The following is a 24,110-nucleotide window of genomic DNA, read 5'->3' as shown; positions in this document are numbered from 1 at the left end:
TGCCGGGATCGCTCGCCGCCGCTGTGGTAATGTCCGCCATGTTGGCCATGGCGCAGGGAGCGGATCGGGCGGGCGAGCGGCGGATCTAGTGTGTGGAAGCGGCCGCGGGCGGCGGGGGGCTGTTTTCGGGCGGGGTGGGCGCCCATGCTGTGGCCGGGGGCAGTGAGGAGGAGGAGGAGCGGGCCGGCCGCGCTGCACTGAGGAAGGAGGTGGAGGAGGCGGCGGGAGTCCTCCCCCCCTCCCCGCCCGCCCCGCCGCCGCCGCCCGGGCTGTTCCTGTAAGGCGGGGAGACAATGAGTAAACTCTCCTTCCGAGCGCGGGCGCTGGACGCCGCCAAACCGCTGCCTATCTACCGCGGCAAGGACATGCCTGATCTCAACGACTGCGTCTCCATCAACCGGGCCGTGCCCCAGATGCCCACCGGGATGGAGAAGGAGGAGGAATCGGTAGGGACTCGAGTGTTTATTACCCCCCCTTCCCTCCTCCCCCCTCCCCTTTGTCAGTCGGGCCTCGCCATTCACAGAGCGCTTTACGCTCGCTGGAGGGCGCCGCTGCCGCTCCAACGCATGGGACTCTACGCCGGCGGAGTAGCGTAAACCCTCTCGGCCAGCGTAGCGCCCGCCCGCGGCCGCCATGTTGTTGCGTCCCAGTGTTGTGATTAGCTCGCAGCGCTGCTTACGCTGCCGTAAGGGGGCCTTGCCGTAAGCGGCGGCCGGGAATGGCGCAGGGGGATGCGCTGGCGCACTTGGCGTACGGTCTCTGTTTACCTTCCCACCTTCCTCCCCCAGGCGCGGGGTTAATTAATGGCGGGGTATTATTTGGCTGGGCAAGATTATTATTTTTTCCACTTTTAAATTTGGTTTTGTATTGGGTTATCTTTGAAATGACTGTGGAAAGTAAGGCGCTTTCAAAACAAACATTTTCCTCCCAGCAATGTAATCATCCTGGCTCCCCCGCCCGCGACGGTGCAGCGGGATGAGCCGGTGTAGCACTGCGGTGGGGGAGGGTGGGGGCCACGACTACCGAGCGGGGCGTAGTGTCCGAGAGCCGAACGCCGGCCAGTTCAGCCGAGCCGGGCGCGGGGCGGACGGGCTCTGCCTGCTCCGCCGGGACCGCTGCGCTCGGTGCGCAGCGTTAGAGAGGAGCGGAGGATGCTCCGGGAGCTGGCCGCCGGCTCAACGTTGTCCTCGAGAATTGTCATTACGGGGTGGTCCTTAGAAGTTGAGGACCTAGTGCGTCTAAATTGGCAGTTGTAATTTTGATAATACGGCACCTTTTGACAAAACTACTGCTTTTCCTCCGATGGGTTAGATTTTACATACGGTTGAATTTCATCTGTATTGACAAGAGTGTTTATGACTCGAGTGGTGTTACTTGTGTGCGAAGTTCATAGTAACTGCACCCTCAAGAATTTCTTCAATGAACCTACAGTCCCGCCTTATTGTCAACCTCGAGTGTGTGTGGATTGGTTCTCTTGCTTCTGTGACTGTCAAAAGGAAGCTCTAAGTTTCCGTGATTGGTTTTCTCTTTTGACTATTAATATTGCAGGAAATGCTTTTATGCCTTTGATTGGCTGGTAGTGTTCTGACCTCATTATGTTACCCTGTTATTACTACTTTCTGATCTTATTTAACACATTTCTCTTTGGTGTGTGATTACTTGAAAGTCTTAACATTTTCTGTAGTAAATGAGTATGGCCGTAGCATCAGGATGAACTTAACTGTGTGTATACACATACATATATAACGTATATATACGCATACATACATATGTGTGTGGGTATATATATATATTATATATAATATATAATCAAAACCCAGCATTTGTTCTAAGGTTTGGAGCTGTGAGAACTTTTTTCTATGTGAGAACTCCTTTTTTAAGTAAAATTTATTTTATGACTCAGTTTTCCATGGAAAGGAAAGTTAAGGTAAAATTATATTATGTACAAGAATTGATTCGTCTAACTCTAATAAGCACAACTTTGGAAATTTTTGCTATTTTGTGGGTCTTGACCCAAAAGAAAGATGGCCTTAAAAGTACCAGTATTGTGTGTAATTACTTGGATCCTTTTATTTTAGAACTTGAGTCCAGAAATCTTCCAGAATAAACAGTTAACTCCTGGAAGATATGTTACTTTTTGCAATCAGCAACATACATGGTCCTTAGTATTTTATCTTAATTTAGTGAGATAACATACAGAGTAATTTTTTCATGCTTTTTTAAAAATAAAAGTGCTTGTGTTGCAATTTTTTGTTTTTTGAGATACATGGTCCTTAGTATTTTAAGTTAATTGAGTAAGATAACTTACAGAGTAATTTTTTTCATGCTTTATTAAAATTAAAGTGCTTAACTCGGTTTTGCAATTTTTTTTTGTTTGTTTCTTGAGATGGAGTTTCGCTCTTGTGGTCCAGGCTGGACTGTAATGGCGTGATATTGGCTCACTGCAACCTCTGCCTCCTGGATTCTAACAATTCTCCTGTCCTGCCTCAGCCTCCCGAGTAGCTGGGATTGCAGGCGCCCGCCACCTCGCCCATCTGATTTTTGTATTTTTAGTAGAGTTAGGGTTTCATCATATTGGCCAGACTGGTCTCAAACTCCTGACCTCAGGTGATCCACCTGCCTCAGCCTCCAAAGTGCTGGAATTACAGGTGTGAGCCACAGTGCCTGGCCACGCCTTGCAATTTTATATTGACTCTTTTAGGAAAAATTATTTTCAATCTAGAGCATGAGTGCTAAACTTGGATACTTTTCAGTAGCCTACCTCAATTGTCCAATTTTAAGGAAAAAGAAATCCAAATTCTGCCAGAAGTAGAGTTGAAACCCAGAACTTGTGATTCTTTGTCTTGTCCTTTCTGCCTCTTTAATAAATGCTAAAAGTGGAGATTCTTAAAATCAAAACTAAACAAACCTTAGCAGTTAAGATTTATATTCTGAAGTCTTTTGCTTCCCAGAGTGTCCAGTTGGGGTGTTAGTTTTTCTCTCTCTTTTCTTTTTTAAAATTCTTTCGTATGTATATCAGAAGACTTGTGCTTTCATGAGTGACAGCAGATTCATTTCGCTGGTCTTATTTACAGGAGTTTTGTTATTAAACAGAATTATGTATTTATAAAAATGGTTTTGCCTTGATAAATATTTCTAAGCAGTAAAATGTCATACATTTCACAAATGTTTTGTGTTTCACTTGAATTGTATTTTAAGTAACTTAAAATATCTAGATGTCCTTAACTCCTTATCTTTGTAAGATTTTTTCTTTTAAGTCAGTGGGCTTGTAACCGACAAACCTTGGCTTATGGATTCATAATTGTTGCTGGGTGTCTCTGAACTGTGCTGTCCTGCTTGATTGGCCAAATCTTTTGACTTCATTTTGAAGTCTTCACGGATGGCTTTTTCCCATTCCCCCTCTACTCCCACCCACCCTTAAAATTAAGGCCTATCTCCTCTGTGTAGCTATTGGACTATCATTAGACTTTGTTTATATAAACAAAGTTATTGACTCAATTTTGAGTTACATTCTGATTGAGTTACATTCTCACAATGCCTGGATGAGGTGATTCAGGTGTTCTTGGGCATTGGTAACATTCTATCATTGCTAACCATGTCATACTGTTGGCTTTTTCTTTTCTTTTGGACATGCAAGCATCTTTTACTTCTTTTCTTCCCTATCCTTATTATCATTGTCCTTTGCTAAGAGCTGCCAGTTGGGGTCCTCCTTTAACTTTGTCTTTTGGTCTAGGTCAGGTACTGTACGTTCATGTTTATTTAGAATTTAGACCAGAAAAATCAGGCAGTCAGCAGTTCTGCCACCTCCCCATGAGTGTTGTATAGTGGTAGTTGATGTTTTTACTAATACCTACTATTTATTGAATACTTCATATATCCCAGATACTGTGTTAAGGGCTTTACATATATTATTTCATTTAATCCATTTAAAAAAATTTTTTGAGGTATAATTTACATACAATAAATGTATCTACTTACACTGTAGAGTTTGATGGATTTTGACAAATGTATACATGCATGAAAACAAGATATAGAACATTTCCAACATTGGAAAAATTCCGTTGTGCTCCTTTGCAACCAATCCCTCTCCACAACTAGTTCCAAGCAACTGTTGATTTGTTTTTTGTTTTTTGTTATGGATTTGTTTGCCTTTTCTAGAATTTCATATAAATGGAATTATACCTACTTTTTTGTATCTAGCTTGCTTTGTTCAGCACAATGCATTTAAGATTCATCCTTGTTGTATCAGTCTGTTCCTTTGTATTGCTGAGTAGTATTCCAGTGAATTTGTTATGCTGTCTTTATGCATTTCTCTGATTTTTGAGTTGTTTCCAGTTTTTGGTTCTCATTTAATTCTGGTAACAGCTCTTTGTGGTATTACCATTTCTGTTTTGTAGAGGAAAAACTTGAAAGTTCTTCCTACTTGTGCTGGCTGGAATTCAGACCCTTGACATTGGTGTCACAGAAGCATATACTCATAGTAACCCTCCTTCCTCTTCAGGGTTCTTATAGAACCCAGAGTTATCATCTGAACTGTGATTAAGTTCAGTATAGTTTTTGTAAATGATATTTTACTTTTTATAGTTTTGGAAAACTTGATGTCAATTTGATTAAATTGTTGTAAATTATTAAGAAGTGTAGTTTTTTATCACTTAATTTGGTCTGACTTTTTGTCTTGGCTTTTCAGATTCTCTTTCTTTATTCTGAGCAGTTTGTTAACTTTGCTTTCCCCTGTATTGACACCATTACATTTATCCCAGTGTTTATGTTATCTTAAGCATATAAGAAATTTGTGGGAAACTGTCACATTTTATTGTTTAGATTTTTCTTCTGCTAGAATGTAATGTCCCTAAGGGCAAAAATCTTTGCTTGTTTTGTTCATTAATATATTCCAAGTGCCTGGAACTGTGGCTGGCATATAATACATGCTTGAAAATATTTGTTGAGTGTTGAATGGCCTTCTATTTCTTTTTCTATTCCAAAAGCTATGTTTTTGTCTTTTCTCCCCCCCCCACCCCAATATCTATCTGTATATAAAATTTATTAGCAGAATTTGGTAAATTCTTCTTCCAGGAATTCTTTTTGGTTGCTTACTTTTGTACTGTGTATACCTAAATATTATATCCTCTTTTCCTTTTGAGTCAGAGGCCTCTTTAAATATAGAATCTTTTCACACGTGGATATAGTTGCAATGCAAATCTTTATCTTGTTTTAAGTAACTCTCATAGGCGTATGTAGATTTGTGTGAGATACATTTTCATACCAGAATGTACCAGTCTACATGAATCATGCGATTCACCTTATTTTTAAAGAAGATCATGACTAATTTGAATTGCCATATCTCCTCTCATATGTTGTCTATTTTTTGCCATGATGTTAATATTTTAAGTGATATTTTGAGTGATAGGGTGGGAATTTAATCAGTCTTGATATCTTTTCAAAATTACTATTGGCACTAATATATTTCATGTTTTATAAAAGAGCGGGTATAAAATGCAGTTTTGTAAATTTATACTGTAAAAACCTGAAGTGTTTCTTCTTTTAACAAAAGCAAAGGACATGCCAGGCATTATCTAAATGCCAGTTGCTATCTAAATAAGATATTGGGAAACTCAGGTGTTTTGTATAGCAAAAGTATGTGTAAGTCTGTGTGCTGAAATGTTGTTAGGAGTCAAAGAAGATGCAGACTTTGATTTCGTGGAACCTAAATGAACCATTAAGGCCAAAAACATGTATCTGGAAAGTTAGCCAAAACTGCAGCATTAAGTCAACCTGACAGACATCAAAAGAGCATTAGAGAAAGTTAAATGTTAGTGTAGTTGAGTGGCGTGAGGTGATTGACTGCATGCTATATAGAAGTCTTCTTGGAGAGAGATGTAACGATTTGGTCTTTCAGGTTTGGTTGCGTGGTGTATGTTGAAGCAAATATTTGAGCATAGGACTATCTAAAGCAAGTTCTAAGGATGCTGAGTAGACCAAAGGAAGGTTCTTCTACGTTAGATGTTTTCTGTCAATCATTACCTATTCTTCTTCCCGCTAATAGAAACTTCAGGACGACACCACTCCGATGTTGCTGACCATATCATTCTCCTGTTTTTGTTCAGACATGCAGACATCTTTTACTTCTGTCTTCCCCTTCCTTTTATCCCTGTTATATCTTCAGCACTAGAAACCGTTTAAAACATAGAAGCACTCTAAATATTTGGTGAATGAAGGAGTAAAAATAGGGGTGGAGGGTAGGTTGGAAACAAGGTAGAATTATACTAAATTACAGATAGTTTTGAATGTTAGGCCTAGGAGTTTGTAGGGTGGTATAGAAGAAACACCACTGAGGTATGATTTTTTGTTTCTAGTTCTGATTGTCGTGGATTAACCCGTTTATGCCTAAATGGGTTAAATGGCCATATAATTTGGGAAGTTGCTTAGCTTTTCTGAGCCTCAGGTTATCATCACTGCCATCACAGCTAACATTTGAGTGTGTGTTGTTGAGTGTGTTGAGCATGTGCCAGGCACTTTGTTAAACTCAGTAGATGGTTTGGAGCTGACCATAACAGTAGGACATATAGGTATTATTACTTCCTTTTCAGAAGAAGAAACTGAAACTAGAAATTAAGTAACTCACCTAAGATCATCCATCTAAAAAAGAACATGCTAGAGCCAGAATTTGAACTCAGGCTGATTGACTCTGGGGCTCTTGGCTTCACTTATACTGCTTCATCTGTAAAATGAATGGGTTGAGAACTAGATGATATCTAAGGTCCTTTATAGCTTTACTGTCCTATCATTTACTGTCCTGTTAAAAGTTCAAAATTCCAGATTCTTGAGATAGAGAGCATTGTTGGTCTGGTTTGCATTAATCAAACCATTCAAAGAGCAGGGGAAGTTAGTGTACCTGTGTTGGTTAAGTGTTACCCTCCCAGCCAGGGAACTTCCCTGAGAGATGGTCTACTGATGGGAATATAGCATGATCAAAAATTAGGAAGTTAAATTGTTAAATCATTTTAATCCATGGTTTGTCCCAAGGTAAATTTGTATACTTAGTATGTTTTTACAAACCATAAATTTGTAACATGTTTTAATGAGCTTAGAATATTTTATATGTATTATGTTTTAAATGAAATTTGAATTAAAGACTGTAAAAGAAGTCTCCAGTGCCCTTTTAAAGAAAGAAAACTCTTCACACTTACTAATTTTCAAAGTTGTAAGGGATGAATTTTGTGTGACCTCGTAGAAATTATTTAACCTTCCTGGTCCTTAGTTTTCTCGTTTGTGAAATAGAATTGGAGTGAGTGACCTTTAAGGTACCTTTGGCTCTAAAAATTACTTGCACCTCTGAATCCACATGTCTATCTATTGGCGTATTGTCCAGAGTTATAATTAGATGAACTAACAAATGTGACATTAAATATTAGGAAAATACTAGTGCATAATGTTTAACTCTTTAACACTACTGAGATGCTGTCAGTTTAGCTTGTAGTTCTTTCTTTTGTGAAGATCAATTATATTCACCCCCTGTCTACTGTTAGTTTTTCCTAAAGCTCAGTAGAGCAATCCATTCTGTGTATGTTTTAGTTATGATCTTTTCCTTACTTTCGTGAAATTTTCTTCACTATCTTTACATGTCTTACTCATTGGTGTGTGTATTCTGAAGTTCAGTAGTACCTTTAGTCCTTACCACTAGAGTTTAATTTTCTAGTATCATTTTTCTCACTTGAGTGTGTGTGTAAGGGGGTGTGTGTGTGTGAATTTTATATATGTATGAGGAAGTGAGAGCACGTGTATGAGAGAGAGTAGACACTTATTTCCCCAACTAGACTAAACGTCTTAAGGAAGGTATCATGTCTATTTTATTCAGTACCTAAGACAGGCAGGATAGCAATCTAGGCACTTCTGTCACTTTCTATCTTAAGTGATAAAACGTTTATAATACAGGCACTTAGCATGATGCAGATCACTTGGATTAGTTTGGTTGTATCGGTAAACAAGGCAGCTCTGCATTTTCATTTGGTTTTAAGTAGAGTTGAAGTAGAAAAACAGTAATGGATGCGTAGGGGCAGCATTAGGAGGAAAGGCTGATAGGAATAAGCCATGAAGGAGAACAATGTAGATGGCATTGGTCTATCATGATTATTTGATTTTAACTTGAAGTTGATCTTCGATTATTTGCCTTGTCTATACTATTTTAATGGGACAGAACTTCAAATTTACATATTTTATCACTCAGGACTACTCCTTACAGGATTAACACTGTGGAGGAAGATGCCAGTCCCTTCCAGTTTCTCCTCAAGACCATTTCATTGTATCTGTCTGATTTTAGTTTTTTTTGTTGTTGTCGTTGACTCACAACAGCTGCTGTTGCTTGCTGTAAAGTCAGAAGAATGCAGAGTGGAGAGTCAGCCTATCTGCTACCTCTCTAACTCATCTTTGCTTCCCAGCTTGCTTTTTTTTTTTTTTTAATAATGGGCCAAGGTCATAAGACTGTTGGTTGGGGAGTCAACAAGCAGCACTCAGTTTTGCTGCTAATTCGTTGAAGTTGTTGGAACTTTGAAATTGCGAGTTAGGTTCCAATCCTGGCCCCTGCCGCTTTCCTTATGAGCAAGGTAAGTTACTTAACCTCATTGAGCTCCATTTCCTTATCTGTTTAATAAAGTATCTGAAAAGTTAGTTTTAAAAGATTACATTTTTTTTTTTTCCGAGACAAAGTCTTGCTCTGTTGCCCACGCTGGAGTACAATGGTGTGATCTTGGCTTACTGCAACCTCTGCCTCCCAGGTTCAAGTGATTCTCCTGCCTCAGCCTCCTGAGTAGCTGGGAGTAAAGGCGTGCGCCACCATGCTCAGCTAATTTTTGTATTTTAATAGAGATGGGGTTTCACCATGTTGGCCAGGCTGATCTCGAACTCCTGACCTCATGATCCACCCGCCTCGGCCTCCCAAAGTGCTGTGATTACCGGCATGAGCCACCACTCCTGGCCAAGATTACATTTTTTGTCTGTGTCTCATAGGCAACACCTATTTTTCGGTAACAATTTTTACTTATACAGGATAACAAATGTGAAGGTTGATGGAAGAGTATAATTTAGAGTAGTCCCATACATTGTTCTGTGATAGCGTTTCATGTTTTTTCTCATGCCAGTTAAACATTTTTACAGCTTTAGGCTAGTTGTTTGAGATCAACCTGGGCAACATAGTAAGACTCCATTTCTACAAAAAATAAAAAAATTAGCTGGATGGAGTGGCATGTACCTGTAGTCTCAGCTACTTAGGAAGCTGAAACTGGAGGATTGCTTGAGCCTGGGAATTTGAGGCTGCAGTGAACTGTGATAGTGCCACTGCACTCCAGCCTGGGTGACAGAGTGAGACTGAAACTCTGTCTCTTAAAAAAAAAAAAAAAAAAAAAAAAGAGGGCTGGGCGCAGTGGCTCACACCTGTAATCCCAGCACTTTGGGAGGCCAAGGTGGGCTGATCATGAGGTCAAGAGATCAAGACCATCCTGGCCAACATGGTGAAACCCCATCTCTACTAAAAATACAAAAATTAGCCAGGTGTGGTGGCACACGTGCCTGTGGTCCCAGCTACTTGGGAGGCTGAGGCGGAAGAATCGCTTGAACCCAGGAGGCGGAGGTTGCAGTGAGCTGGGATTGCGCCACTGCACTCCAGCCTGGTGACAGAGCAAGTCTCCGTCTCAAAAACAAAAAACGAGAGAACTTTCAAACATTAGCAAGTTAATATATCTATTTTCCTCCTTCCTTCTCTGTTTTCTGGCACAGCAGTTAACTATCAAATTCATTCTAAAAACTAAAGACCTTGAAAATGTGTTGCTAAGAGAACTAAATCTTCACTTAATCCTTAGAGTAATAATTGGACCCTGAATAATTAATAGTTAAATATTGTTTTTGTTTTTCAGAATGCGTTTTTTTTTTTTTTTAGGTTAGATGATTAGTTATGGGGAAGATAAGTTTTATTGATGAAAATCTTTTCAGTGGGTGTGTACACTAGAGAAGTGAAGAGAGTCATTCCAGTATACCATTGAATTCTTGGAGGAACGCTTTTGTTTGGAAACACTCAAAAGTATGGTATTGATGAGGGTAGTCATGCTGTTTGATTCTTGAGATGTTTCTCAACTGGAGCACTATTAGCATTCGATTTGTAGTTAGTTATATGGGATAGTCACAGGCAAAACAAGTTTATTACAGCTATCTCCTGCCCATTAATTTCTGGAACATTCTAGTTGAAATAATCCCTGAATGCTTCCTCCTTCAATTTCTAAGTGAAGGGTATTACATCTAATTTGAGAATTATGATCCAGGGCTTCTTAACCGTTTTTTTTGGTGCCATGGACTCTTTCGGCAGTTTGCTGAAACTCCTCAGAATGATACCATAAATGTGTAAAATAAAATCAGATAAATCAATTATACTGAAATAAAGTTATCAAAATAAAGAATTTTTAATATGTGTGCTTTATTAACACGTTAAGTACAGAATCTACAGTTGGATCTAGTTATTGTAAATTCAAATAGTGATAAGTATAAACAGTATTTTGACATAATCTGACATAAAAAGATCTATGACATGAAAAGGTCTAGGGTTTTTGTTGGTATTGCTAGTACTACTGTGGTCTGTTGTCTACATTAGGAATTGAAGGAAATGTTAAATTTGTTAGAAGTTTGTGTTTTCTCATCCAAGTTCATGGGCCCCTTAGTTCTTTCTATGGTTGTTTTGGGGACTTATGACCTAAGTTTCAGAAATCTTGAGGAGAATTTCCCTGGCCCAAATGGGAGTCTCATTCCTGTGTCGTCCTTGTCCCAAATGCACACAGCCTGCAGATTTTATTCCCATAACTATAAAGGAGATGCTACTGTAGACAGAATTGTCTTATTTTCACATTTAGCACATTTACTACTACCTTTTTAAAATTGAAAAATAATAGATCCACATGATTTAATATAAAAATTTAACAGCTCAAAAGCGTATACATAAAAAGTAAGTGTCATTCCTTCCTCAGGTCCACAGACACGCTACAGAGGCAGCTACTGTTAGGGGTGTGTTTGTGTATTCTAGAAAATTTCTAGACAAATGCTTTTTACTTGGTAAAGTAACCAAGTAATTCTTTTGTACTCATTTTGTAAGTGAGTAACATGTGATCTTAAAGTTAGCTTTTTAACCTAGGGTTATAAGGTCAGGTAATTTTGATTTTAAATTTCTTCCCTTTAACATCTCTAAGGAATTGAGAATTGGCAGAATGTAGCTTTCTGTTAGTTGATGGTAGTTTAGATAGCAAACCTTAACCTGTCATTTTCCTAAGTGGCAATTTGGTTGTTAGCAAAGCCTTGCATTGTGCATAGGACTTTTGCTTGTATTCCTATTTTTATACAAAAAATATTAAAGTCAAATTAATTATTGATTAAGTGATTTGTTAGTGTTTTTACTGTAACTTGTATTTATGGCTTTAAGTAGTAACTTGGGTCAGAAAAGCAACAATAAGATACCGTTTTAAAGAAAGCTGTCCTGTTCAGGTGTCATATTGACAAGCCAAGATATTTTGTGTGGACTGCACTGTCTCATAGTTTCACTGTAGTTGTTTGTGATGTTTATTCATTCAGTAACTTAGCCCCATAAGCACAGGGACCTTGTCTTTGTTACCTTTGTATACTCCATTATTTGGTATAGGTGGCATATTGGTAGTTGCTCACTAAATATTTGATGATTGAATTTACAGCACCTGCTATGTGCATTAGAAGAGAATAAAATGTGGTACTCATTCACAAGCAGCTTACAGTTTTGGAGGAGAGAAAAGAGTTTTACACAGATTAACACATTTTAATGTGTTAATGTGGAAAATGATAGTGTGGAAATTTATGTCATGAGGGACATGATTCGAACCAGAGTTTAAATGTCAATTCATGTAATAGCTAATTGACTATAATGTACTATTGAATTAGTTTTTACAAATTAGTCGTGAAATGATTCCTGTATGCCAGAATGCCATGAGTTGATTTTAGATGCCTATTGTTAACGTTCATATAGGGAAGTGTGTGATACCAAGTAGAGTTGTTAAGAGAGTTGAAACGTTTCTGGGGTCTAGTGTACATTCATCTTTTAGGACAGGCAAAATTGTATTATAAACAGTGCCTACTGAAAGAGTTTAGAAGAACAGAAACTGTTATGGAGGATGGCATAAAGAAACAGTGCTGCTTGGTTATTAATCAAGTAATACATAGGTTTTACTTAATTTTGGCTTAAATAAAGCACAGGGGTCAGTTTCTGTAAAGCAAATACTTGCAATAAGGTTGTTTATACATTATATAGGTGCTTGGACAGTAGGAGTTTATTTGAAATAAACTGGCCGCCTTGCAGAATTCATCAGGGCTTTCAAAATACCTCCTCAAAAAATTTCAAAAGATTTAGGTCAGTGATTCTCAAGCTTTAGCATGCTTCACAATCACCTAGAGGACCTGTTAAAACACAGATCACTGGGCCTTATCCTCTTAGTGTCTGATTAAGTCTAGTATAGGGCCTGGGAATTTGCATTTTTAAGTTCCCAGGTGATCCTGGTGCTGCTTGTCCAGGAACCCAACTTTGAAAACCATCAGTTTAAGAGATAGTATTGTGGTTCTTATCTTGGCCACACGCCAGAATATCTGGGATGCTTTTATAAAGTATACTTAATCTATATTATTCACAAAGCTATGAGGTAAATATATCAATTCCATTTTATAGATTAAAAAAACTGACGGACAAAAAAGTCATTACTCAAGATCTTACAGGTGGAAGTGGAATTTTAAACTCAAGCTCTAAGCTCTAAAGACTATTGTTTCCATTAATTATAATTTAAAAATAAAATAAAACCCCTAATAGAAAAAAAAAAGCACACTTATATGCTTTATCCTGGATCTACCAACCAAATCACAAGTTAGGGGTGATTCTGGATTCAGTAGAATGGGTTTGTCTAAGTAGAAAAAGGGATTGGTGTGTGTGCCCATGATCCATGCTTTCTGCCTTACACAATTTTATCCACCTTCCAGGGTTTCTTTCTGTAAGGGTTATTGGGTTCTTGCTGAGTTTAAAATGAAGAAACTGAGGCCAGCACCAGAAGATCCAATGCGAATTTATTTGGCTCCCGGGCGAGGTTGTGCAGTCTGACAGGAGGGGCCGGAGAAGTCACACGGACTCCTCTCAGACGTGGGGTTTTATAGGGAGTGGAGGCATTCGATTGGTTGTGTGAGAGCAGGGTGTGGGCAAGGCAAGCTTGCTATTGGCAGGTAGGCAGGGTTTGAGTGCCATTGGGTAGTTTTACAAGACTCGACTGCTTTTGGGTAGATTTACAAGACTTCGTTTGCATACAAGACTCGACTGCTATTGGGTAGAGCTACAGGACTTCGTTTGCATACAAGACTTGACTGCTATTAGGTAGAGTTACAAGACTTCGTTTGCATACAAGACTTGACTGCTATTGGGTAGAGCTACAAGACTTTTTTTTGCATTTTGGCAGGGTTCTTTAAGGGAGGGCTAGGCTGTGTGAGGGGGGTGGACGTGTCCGAGCTCCCGGAGGGGAGGGGTGATGTCCGAGTTCCCGGCGAGGCGACTGGCCTTACACTTTCCTTGTGATCTAATTCATTGCCTTTCAAATGTTTTTTGACTTCATTGTGTGTGTGTGTGTTCACGGGTCACTGAAATAAAGTGCACTTTGACAGAAAAATCTATGTTCTACACATACTAATACAGTAGATTTTCATTATTCGAGGTAGTTCTGTTCTGTTATGTTGCCGTGAGCACAGAATTATTTAATACCTAAGCCATTGCTGCTAAGGGAAATACAGGGTTAAGTTCTTGCTAGCCCCTGGTCACAACAGTTTCATCTGCTGATCAGTTCGTAACTTTGTTTTATGTATGTTTCTGTTTTTAAATTCGGTATTTAAAATACATTGTTGATTCATTGACATTGAACTCACAGCCAGCAGCACTGTAATTCATGTCTGAAGGAAGTTTATGTAACACTTGTATTTTCTCCACAAGGCACATCACAGTCTTCTTGTGCTGAGAAACATGGGACTGCACTTTACCACCATACTTGGGGGCCCCTTTAGACAGTGAAATTACCCAAAAAAGGCACAAAATGTGAGAAACATGGCATTAAACAGAACATGAACAGGGTGCTTATTTACAGTATGAGAGTTGAAACAAGATGTCAGAGTGTCACCTTGTTTGACCTCAGATGGGAACATGTCAGGTGGGCCATTCAAATATTTCATTGCTCTTCACATGTCTGCACGTGACTGAGAAAGTGTCACAAATAAAATTTAGCAAGTAGGCAAATTTGCAAATAGTGAATTTGCAAGTAATGAAGATTCGCTGTGTGTGTGTATATATATATATATATCTTTTTCCCTTTTCAGTTCTATTTTGTTAAAAATAGTTTTGGTCATGAGCTACTAGATTGATTTCATGATTCACTAGTGGTTCAACTCACAGTATTAAAAACACTGCTTTAGTTACTGAATTCAGCAACCTGGCTTATATATGATTTACTACTTATGCAATGATAACGGGTAAATGATATTTATGTTTGTTACATAGTTTTTTTTGTATGAGTATTACAGTTTTATTAAAAGATATGTGTATATCTTTTCCCCCTTTGTGTAGTAAATATACAGTTTAATCTTGATGGGGAACTAGGGTTTTGCAGGGTACATCTTCAAGTTTGTGTTTGTAGTAGATCGTTATTAGTTGGATTGTGGAGGCAGTGCATGGGTGGTGGCAGTGGCAGAAGACTAGAGACAAAACTAGTTATGAGTGTACTGAACTGTGATTTCTCACTGCATTTTCAGCAATCTTATGGCAGAATAAAAACAATTTGGATACTTTGTGGATTAAGGAGTTTAATTTAAATCTTCATTTTATTAACTGAGGTCTCTGCTACCTAGATAGACTTAATGGGGTCTGTGAACTTTCTGGGTTTTGTTAACCACAGTTTCATATGGATGTTTACCACTTCCCTACCAGAGAATCATCAGACCTAGAGTAAATGACCCTGATGACTCATTAAGGAGATTAAGAAACGCATTCTAGTTGATAATGCAGATTCCTTTTTTAGAAAATAGTTAACCTTCATTGCTTACGAATCATGAAGTTTTAAATTTTCTCAGAAATCTGAGGAGGTATTATAAAGCTTTAGACTGAATTTATACTGATGTGAAATGCAGAATTTTACTTGTTGATACTTCATTGTTTTGGAAACATCACTGATGAATGTAAATATGTTGAATATAAAGATATTATTACTCTTAAGCACTAAAGGAAATCTAGATATTGTGGCTAGGTGTGCTGGCTCATGCTTGTAATCCCAGCCCTTTGGTAGGCTGAGACAGGAAGGTCACTTGAAGCCAGGAGTTTGAGACTAGCCTGAGCAACTTAACAAGATCCTGTCTCTACAAAAAAATAATAATAAAAAAATCTAGATACTATTTGCCTATATTGCAGTGGAATTGTGTTTAGGAACAGTGGCGTAAATAAAGGTTTATTTACTGTTAGGACATTAACACAGCACAGGAAGGTGCTCATTCTGAGGGAGATAAAACAGGACACATGACTATTGAAAATGTACTCAGCCACCTGAGCATTACCTATTGTGAGGTAGTTAATTTCTCTGTAAACTAGAAAAATGAAAACCCAAATTGTTCACATTGTATTATTCTGTTTTTGGAAATATCCACCCTTCCATTATAACAGTATCATATATGTTTACTTGTAAAGAAAATTCAGAATATGCAGGAAAAGTATGAAGAAGAAAGCACAAATGCCTTAAAGTTTCACCTCTCTGAGGTATCCTTGGTTGACCTTTGGGTGAATGTATATCCTTCTATGCTTTTTAAATATGTAATGTATTTATATATGAATAGGTATATGTATGTAAGAGAGAAAAAGAGAAAGATTTGTTTTTAAAAATCTACTTGAGATTGAAAAATTGGGGGAAAGAATTTCTTTAGCTCATTTTGAAACATCTCTTCAATTATTGGATTAGCTTTATTCACTATAGCCTGGGACATGGCTGGTGTAAGAGAATGGCAGCTTGTATTGGGTCACTGGTCTAAAGGGAGCTTGAGAGGAAAGAAAGTGGTTTTCCAAAACAAGGGAATTTTAAATATAGATATGGTCATTAAATAACTTCCTGTGTGCTGACCATCAATTCTAATTTGTTATTACTCTAACTAGGTAGTGGTCTGGTGTATATGTTGACTGCAGTCTACTCAGTTCCATATTGAGGGAAATTGATATATCAGTCAGAGGTTTTTTTCAGTCCTTAATAAAAAATGCTTCTGGTTGTTGAATTTAAGTAGATTTCCTCCTTCAAGTTAATTACCTCATTTCTTCCTTAGAACTTGTGTAGTTTGTTCTAGTATACACTGCTTTGTAGATCAGTGTATTCATTCAAGTGTGTATCCAGTTGTCTAAACATCATTAAAAAAGAAATCTTTCTCCCTAGTATGAGATGCCACCTTCATCACATTTGGATTTTTTTAAAGGTCATTTGGTGTATATATTAACTTTTAATTTTGTTCCCTTTAAATTTTTTTTCAGAAAATTTTTTTGTGCCATAAACTGTTTAAATCATTGTTTTATCTTTTTAAATATAAGATTATTGTTTATTATCTTTTATCATTTTTATATTTGGTAGAGCTAGTCACTTCTCTTTACTCATTATTCTGCTTCTTTAGAGTTTACTGGCAATTGTTTCTTATTTTTTTTAATATGAACTCTATTATTATTTTGTCTAACTTTATACAGAAAATAATGTTGGCACTTTTATTCAGATTTACCATACATTTATAAATTAGCTTATAGAGAATTGATATCTTTACGATGTTGACTTCCAGTTTAGGAACGTGGTTTGTCTCTTCATTTGTCAGTCTACTTGTGTATCCTGTAGGAGGGTTGGTTTTGTGTATTTTTTTTGTTGAACTTATTCCTAGGAATTTCATTTATTTGGTATTGTAAATGGAATCTTCTCTCCCATTATACCTTATAACTTGTTAAAGCTGTTGATTTCTATATGTTAATTTTATATCCTGCAATTTTATTAAATTGTTGTTTGTACTAGTTTTTGCACTGATTCTCATATGTAATTGAGTTAGATACCATATCACCCCCTAATAGCGATAGTTCACCTCTACTTTTCCAAATAGTGTGCTTCTGATTACATTTCCCTGTTCTGTTCGCAAATATTTCCAATTCTATGTTAAATAGTAGTGGAGATAATGGGCATTTTTGTTTTGTTTCTGAACTAAATGTGAATGTCTCTAGTGTTTCTTCATTAAATATGGTGTAGATAATTTTGTATTGATTTATAGATGTAGAAAACAATATATATATTTATAATGGCATATAATACATATGTATGTAATACATAAAAGTACATAACATATGTAAAAAATCTTTAGGGTATCTATCATGAATGAGTGTTGAATATTCTCAAATGCTTTTTTGGCATCTGTGGAGATTACCATATGATTTTCCCCGTAGGTCTCTTTATAATTAGAGATGAATATTTTAATACTGAATGATACTAGCTTTCCTAGAATGAATCCCATTTGGTAATGAGGTGTTACTCTTTTAAAAAATGTCTTTAGTTTTATTATTTGCTTTCCTGCAAAAGGACTTACAGAGCTTTCACATCTTCTTGGCCAAAAGTGGCTACCTCAAAGCTTCTAATTTTATTTTTTAATCAGCCAGCTTTGGTTGAGAGTAGTGATTCAGTCTCATGTTTAAATATCCAGGAGATGGAGTATAATTGGCCTAGGTCAGGTCATATATCTAGACTGATATGGTTAACTGTGACTGCAGGTAGGGTCAGGTGATTTACCATCTTGGCTGATGGCAGCACACCCTTGTGGAAAAGAATGGGAGAGAATGGCAGTATAGAGAGTTGATACATGGAACAGACACCTCAAAAGGTATCTAGTGTGGTTTTTGTATTATTTAATGCAAAATTTATAGCTGGAGCTGGCAAAATTCCAGTTTTACTGTATAGATTAAGGTTTGTTTGTGCTTTTTTGTTTTTGATAAGTATCTTTCTTACCACTAAGGCCTGGATTATCACTGGCTTTTTTATTCACTCGATAGCAGTAGTTCCCGACCTTTTTGTCAACAGGGACTAGTTTTGTGGATGATAATTTTTCCACAGATGGGGGTGGGAGATGATGGCTTCGGTATGAAACTGTTCCACCTCAGATCATCAGGCATTAGAGTCTCATAAGGACTGCACAACCTAGAACCCTTGCATGCACAGTTCACAATGGGGTTTGCATTCCTATGAGAATCTAATGCTGCCACTGATCTGACAGGAGACGGAGCTCAAGGGGTGATGCTTGCTTGCCCTCTGCTCACCTCCTGCTACATTATCCATGGTCCAGGAGTTGGGGACCCTTGCTCTATAGTACCTGTTTTCAGTGGTTACTTGGAACTAAGAAAGATTCTAAAGGACTCTGAGTCACCTACCATCTAATTTCCCAAAAGAGGAGGCTTTTACTCTTAGTATAGGCATACTATTGTGTATTACATGGAATTTTCAAATAATTAAAACTTACTATTTTATATATAGTGACATTATTTTAGCCAGAATTTAGTGTTTGGAAGATATTGTTAAAAATAATTTATTAGTCTGGGCACAGGGGCTCACACCTGGAATCCCAGCAGTTTAGGAGGCCGAGACAGGTGGATTGCTGGAGTCCAGGAGTTTGAGACCAGCCTGGGCAACATGGCGAAACCCTGTCTTCACAAAAAATATAAAAATTAGCCAGGCATGGTGGTTCGTGCATATAATCCCAGCTACTTGGGAGGCTGAGCTGCGAGGTTCACTTGAGCCTGGGAGGTAAAGGCTGAAGTGAGTTGTGATCGCACTACTGCACTCTAGCCAGGGCGACAGAGTGAGTCAATGTCTCAACACATACATTTGTTGAGGTATAATTGACACACGTACTGCATAATTGACACACGTACATTTGTTGAGGTATAATTGACACATATTTCAAGTGTGCAATTTGTTGTATTGACATTTGTGTACACCTGTTTTCACAGTCAAGATAATCAACATATCTCATCTCCCAATCCCTCTACCTCCTGGTCTTCAAACACTCATCTGCTTTCTGTTACTGTAGATTAGTATTTTGCATTTCGTATAATTTTATATAAATGGAATCACAGTATATACTCTTCTCTTTGCTCTGGCTTCTTTCACTCCAAGTGATTTTTTTTTTTTTTTTTTAGATTCATACATATTGCAGCTTGTATAAATAGTTTACTCCTTTTTGTTGCTGAATAGTATTTCAATATATGGCTATATCACAGTTTATTCATTTATCTTTAGAGTGATTTTTGGCTTTGATCTGCTTTCCTTTGTTTGGGGTAAATAAATACCTAAAGGTGAAATGCTTTCATTCTATAGTAGTTATATTTAAAAGATTTACCTTTAAAAAGGAAGGATCAAACTGTTTTCCAGAGTGGTTCTACCAGAATTACACTTTGACACATTTATATAGTTTAGAACCTTGCTACTTGAGTTTGGTCTGCAGATATTGCATTACCTCGGAAATTGTTAAAATGTTGAACCTTGGGTCGCATCCTAGACCTGTAAAATCATTTTGTCTTTTTCACAACTTCGGATCTAATTCTTGGTTATTTTCATATATAGGGATCTTGAAATTATCTGTATGGGTTATCTGTCTACCCTTAGTATTCAAGGAATGTAAAATAATTTTAGAAATGACTTTGTAAATCAATAAGTAAATTAACTGAATATCAAATAATGCTTTTAAAAGTCAAATATCAGTAATATATTCACCCACTGTTTTGAATTTTGTTTTTTACTACTATAATTTCCATTCTCGAGTGAATCTTTAAGCTACATTGATGTTGTTAGTATCACCTTTCTAAGTTGGTGTTGAAGATCATGGTCTTACTTAACTTTAGGAAATTGTTGATTTAAAACAAGGTTTTTTGAAAACCTAAAGTTAGATCTGGAAACAAAAGAGTAAACATTTATTGTGTTATTGAGTGGTACAAGTTAGCATTATACAACTTACAATTAAGTTTTCCAAAAGTTGATTTATAATTCAAATATTCTAGAATTATGATGTTTAGAATAACATATTTCTGCACAAGATTGTTTTCACTTTTATATTTGTTTAAGATGTCAGTTACTCAGTCCGGTAAAACCCCCCGGTCACACCTCTTCTTGATACTCCTCATAGGCAGTTAAGATAGAGCAACTATGAATGATTCAGTTCTTACTCATTTCACATTTAACACAGCTGTTTTTCAGGAGACAAAAATCTTTACCCTGTTATTAAATTCTAAAAGGAATTTATAGTAAATGGACGCTGTTTAGGTGATAAATGTTTTTAAATATAGTTTTACAGAAAAAAATAAACCAATAATGTGACTGCTTATTTTATTGAATTTTATCTAAAGCTGATGTGTTTTCTTGGGAGGCAAAGTTAATGAAACTTATGTAATGTTACCTACAAGCCAGTATTTAGAATATTAGTAAATTGGATAGATAGTGTGTTCTTTAGGCCATGTTTTTCACATTGTCTGTAGTGAAAGACCAGTTTTTGTTTTTTGTTAAATTTTTTTTTTTTTTTAAGAAACGGGGTCTTGCTCTGGGTCAGTCCAGGCTTGAGTGCAATGGCATGATCATGGCTCACTGCAGACATCATCCCCTGAGCTCAAGCAGTCCTCCTGCCTCAGCCTCCTGAGTAGCTGGGACTACAGGCATGCAGCACCAGGCCTAGCTGATTTTTTTATTTTTTTTTTGTAGAGACGGGGTCTTGCTGTGTGGCCCTGCTGTGTGGCCCAGGTTGGTCTTGAACTCTGGAGCTCAAGCCATCCTCCCACCTTGGCCCCCCAAAGTGCTGGGATTACAGGCATGAGCCACTGGACCCGACCACAGAACCAATTTTTAAAAATTTTTTGATTTATTGCATACTAATACTTTTGTCAGGTACCATAAAAATACAGAAAAATTAAAGCAGTAGAAACAAGTCCACAATTTTTAAATTATTAGTTTCAGCAGATAAAATTACTCTGATTGCTTTAAACCCTCCTAAATGCTTACAGTGATTTTTGTACTTCTAGAGAATTTCAGTCTGAGTAGCACTGCCTAAACCGTGGTTCTCAGATCGTAGTCCCAAATGCACAGCGTCATCAAACATTACATGGGAACTTAGAAATGCCAGTTGCCTGGTTCCATCCCAAGCCTACAGAATCATAAATTCTGGTAGTTTGGCCTCAGTTTCAGAATCACCTATAGGTCTTGAAACAATATTCTGAGCTTCAGCTGCAGAATCACCTATAAGTCTTGTTTCAGCCTATAGTGTGGCCCACACTACTGGTATCTTAAAACACCAGAATTTTTTTTTTCATTAAGCACATATATTTTCAACCATATAAATCTTCAGTTACACATATTATTTCCTAAGAATCTACATAGCAACTGAGTCAGACAGCCCGAAGTTGAATGTGTGGCAGGTTGTTCAGTACAAAATAAAAGGAACTAGCACACTGTTACAGTTCAAACCACTGGAGGTTGAAATGGAATCTTTGCGGAGATTGTCTGGATTCCGTTTTTTTCACTTAATGTCTGTTGTTTGTAACTACTATATAGAACTACAATAGATTTTTTTTGTGTGTGTATATTGATTTTGTATCCTTCAATATTGCTAAACTCATTCTAGTAGTTTTTTTTTTTTTTATTAGATTTCATCAGATTTTCTACATAGAGGATTGTGTCTGTGAATAAAGACAGTTTTACTTCTTCCTCTCTCAGTCTGGATGTTTGTTCACTCTTTCTGTTTTTTTGACTCTTCCCTACTGCCTTTCCTTTGTCTGATGATTACACTGACTAGAAACTCCAGTACAGTATTGAATAGAACTGTTGAGAATGGCTATTCCGAGAAAAATAGTATTTCATTTCTGCGTGATGTTAGTTGTATTTTTTGTAATACCCATTATCAAATTGAAGAAATTATCTTGTATTTCTGGTTTTCCGTGAATTTTTGGAATGGATGTTGGCTTTTGTCAAATGCTTTTTCTGTATCTATAGAGATAATCCTACAGGTGTTTGTTTTTTGTTTTTTGGTTTTTTTGACAGAGTCTCACTCTGTTGCCCAGACGAGAGTGCAGTGGTGCAATCTCAGCTCACCACAACCTCTGTCTCCCGGGTTCAGATGATTCTCCTGCCTCAGCCTCTGGAGTAGCTGAGACTACAGGCGCAAGCCACTATACCTGGGTAATTTTTGCATTTTCAGTAGAGACAATGTTTTACTATGTTGGCCAGCCTGCTCTCAAACTCCTGACCTTGTGATCCATGTGCCTTGGCCTCCCAAAGTGCAGAGATTATAGGCAAAAGCCACTGTGCCCAGCCTCAGTTTTTTTTTTTTTTAAGCTTATTAATACGGTGAGTTAGATTTATTTTGAATGTAAGTCAATCCTGCATTCCTGGAATAAGACTTATTTGGTCATGTATTATCCTTTTAAGGTATTAGTGGATTCTGTTAGCTACATTTTTGTTTAGAGTGATTGCATTTCAGTTCATAAACAGGTATTTGTCTGTAGTTTTCTTTCTTTCCAGTGTCTTTTTCTGGTTTTAGGATCACAGTCATACTGGGCTCCTGGAATGAGTTGGGAAGTATTCCTTCCTCTTCAGTATTTTGGAAAAAATTGCGTAGAGTTAGTATTGTTTTCCTCCTCAAATATTTGGTAAAATTTACCAGTGAAGCCATCTGTTTCTGGAGTTTTCTTATGTGAAGTTTTAAAGTACAGTTGTTTCTTTAATAGGTATAAGGCTATTAATCTCTTCCCAACTGAGCTTTGATAGTTTCTTTCAGGGAATTTGTCCTTTTCAGCTAGTTGTTGAATTTATTATCATGAAGTTCAAATATTCTCTGGAGTGATGTTACCTCTCACTTGTGATATTGGTAATTTGTGTCTTTTCACTTTTTTCCCTAACCCGGCTAGAGGTTTATTAATTTTATGAATTTTCTTAAAAGAATTAGCTTTTGGTTTTACTGACCTTTGTCTGTTGATTTTCTGTTTTATATTTTATTGATTTCTTCTTCAATCTTACTTCCTTTTTTTCTTAGAGTTTATTTTATTCTAGTTTTTTTTTAGGGTAGATGCTACAGCCTTTTTTCTGTTTTAATACAGGTGTTTAGTGCTACAAGTTTTTTTTTCCTGAATGTGGCTTTATTGACATCTTACATCCTGTTGTATTTTCATTTAATTCAGAATAGTTTCTAATTTATTTCTCTTTTGATTTCTTCTTTGAGCCATAGGTTATTAGGAAGTGTGTATTTGGTTTTTATCTCTGTCCCTATATTGTGATGTTTCAACCATTTACATTTAATATGATGTTTAGTAAGGTTAGGTATGACTCTGTCTTCTTACTCATAGTTTCTTCTTGTTTTATTCCCCTCTCCCTCTTTTTCTGCCACCTTTTGGATTGACTATTTTTAATGAGTCTCTTTTATCTCCGTTCAGTATTACACTGTTGGGTGCTGAATATTTTTGTATTCCTATAAATGTCCTTGAGCATTGTTCTGGGATGCAGTTAACTTCCTTCTAAAGGCTGGGCATGGTAGTTTGCACTTGTAATCCCAGCACTTTGAAAGGCCAAGGTGGGAGGATTGCTTGAGGTCAGGAGTTTGAGACCAGCCTGGGCAACATGGCAAGAACCTGTCTCTACAAGAGAAATTTTAAAAATTAGCCAGGTGTGATGATGCACACCTATGATCCCAGTTACTTGTAAGGCTGAGGCAGGAGGATCACTTGAACTCAGGAGATCAAGGCTGCAGTGAGCTGTGTTTGCACCTAAACAATCATTCAAAAGAGTTTGTGGGACGAGTGCCTGTTCCTAACAAGACTGAAAAACCTTATAATGTGTAAAGTTACTTGTAAATAGTTTGATATCTTTGGGTTTTGCTCTTTTAATTTGTTAGAGAGTCTGAAGCACTGGTCATTCTTGGGTTAATCATTCTCCACTACTTAGTGTTTTTTGCTCAGTACACTATCCAGTGCCCTTTAAATTTTGAGGTTTTTGAGTCATATTAGAAACAGG

The 24,110-nt window shown here is 37.3% G+C and overlaps 1 protein-coding gene across 2 annotated transcripts in view; it reads left to right on the top strand.

Moving 5' to 3' along the window:
* Window positions 1-25: 25 nt before the first annotated feature.
* The window catches only part of EPC2 (enhancer of polycomb homolog 2), a 130,178-nt gene continuing 106,093 nt past the window's right edge, over window positions 26-24,110 (top strand). Inside the window, exon 1 of one of the 2 annotated variants that reach the window (XM_012457093.3) lies at window positions 26-446. In XM_012457093.3, coding sequence (XP_012312516.1) covers window positions 294-446 — 153 coding nt within the window. In that variant the 5' untranslated portion in view covers window positions 26-293. The remainder of the gene's footprint in view (window positions 447-24,110) is intronic. The other variant, XM_064382790.1, reaches the window with a different exon arrangement.

This window comes from Aotus nancymaae, unplaced genomic scaffold (genome assembly GCF_030222135.1).
Source record: "Aotus nancymaae isolate 86718 unplaced genomic scaffold, 86718_ANA_hifiasm-v0.15.2.pri h1tg000029l, whole genome shotgun sequence".
Taxonomy (NCBI): Eukaryota; Metazoa; Chordata; class Mammalia; order Primates; family Aotidae; genus Aotus; species Aotus nancymaae.
This window is presented reverse-complemented; position numbering and strand designations above follow the sequence as displayed.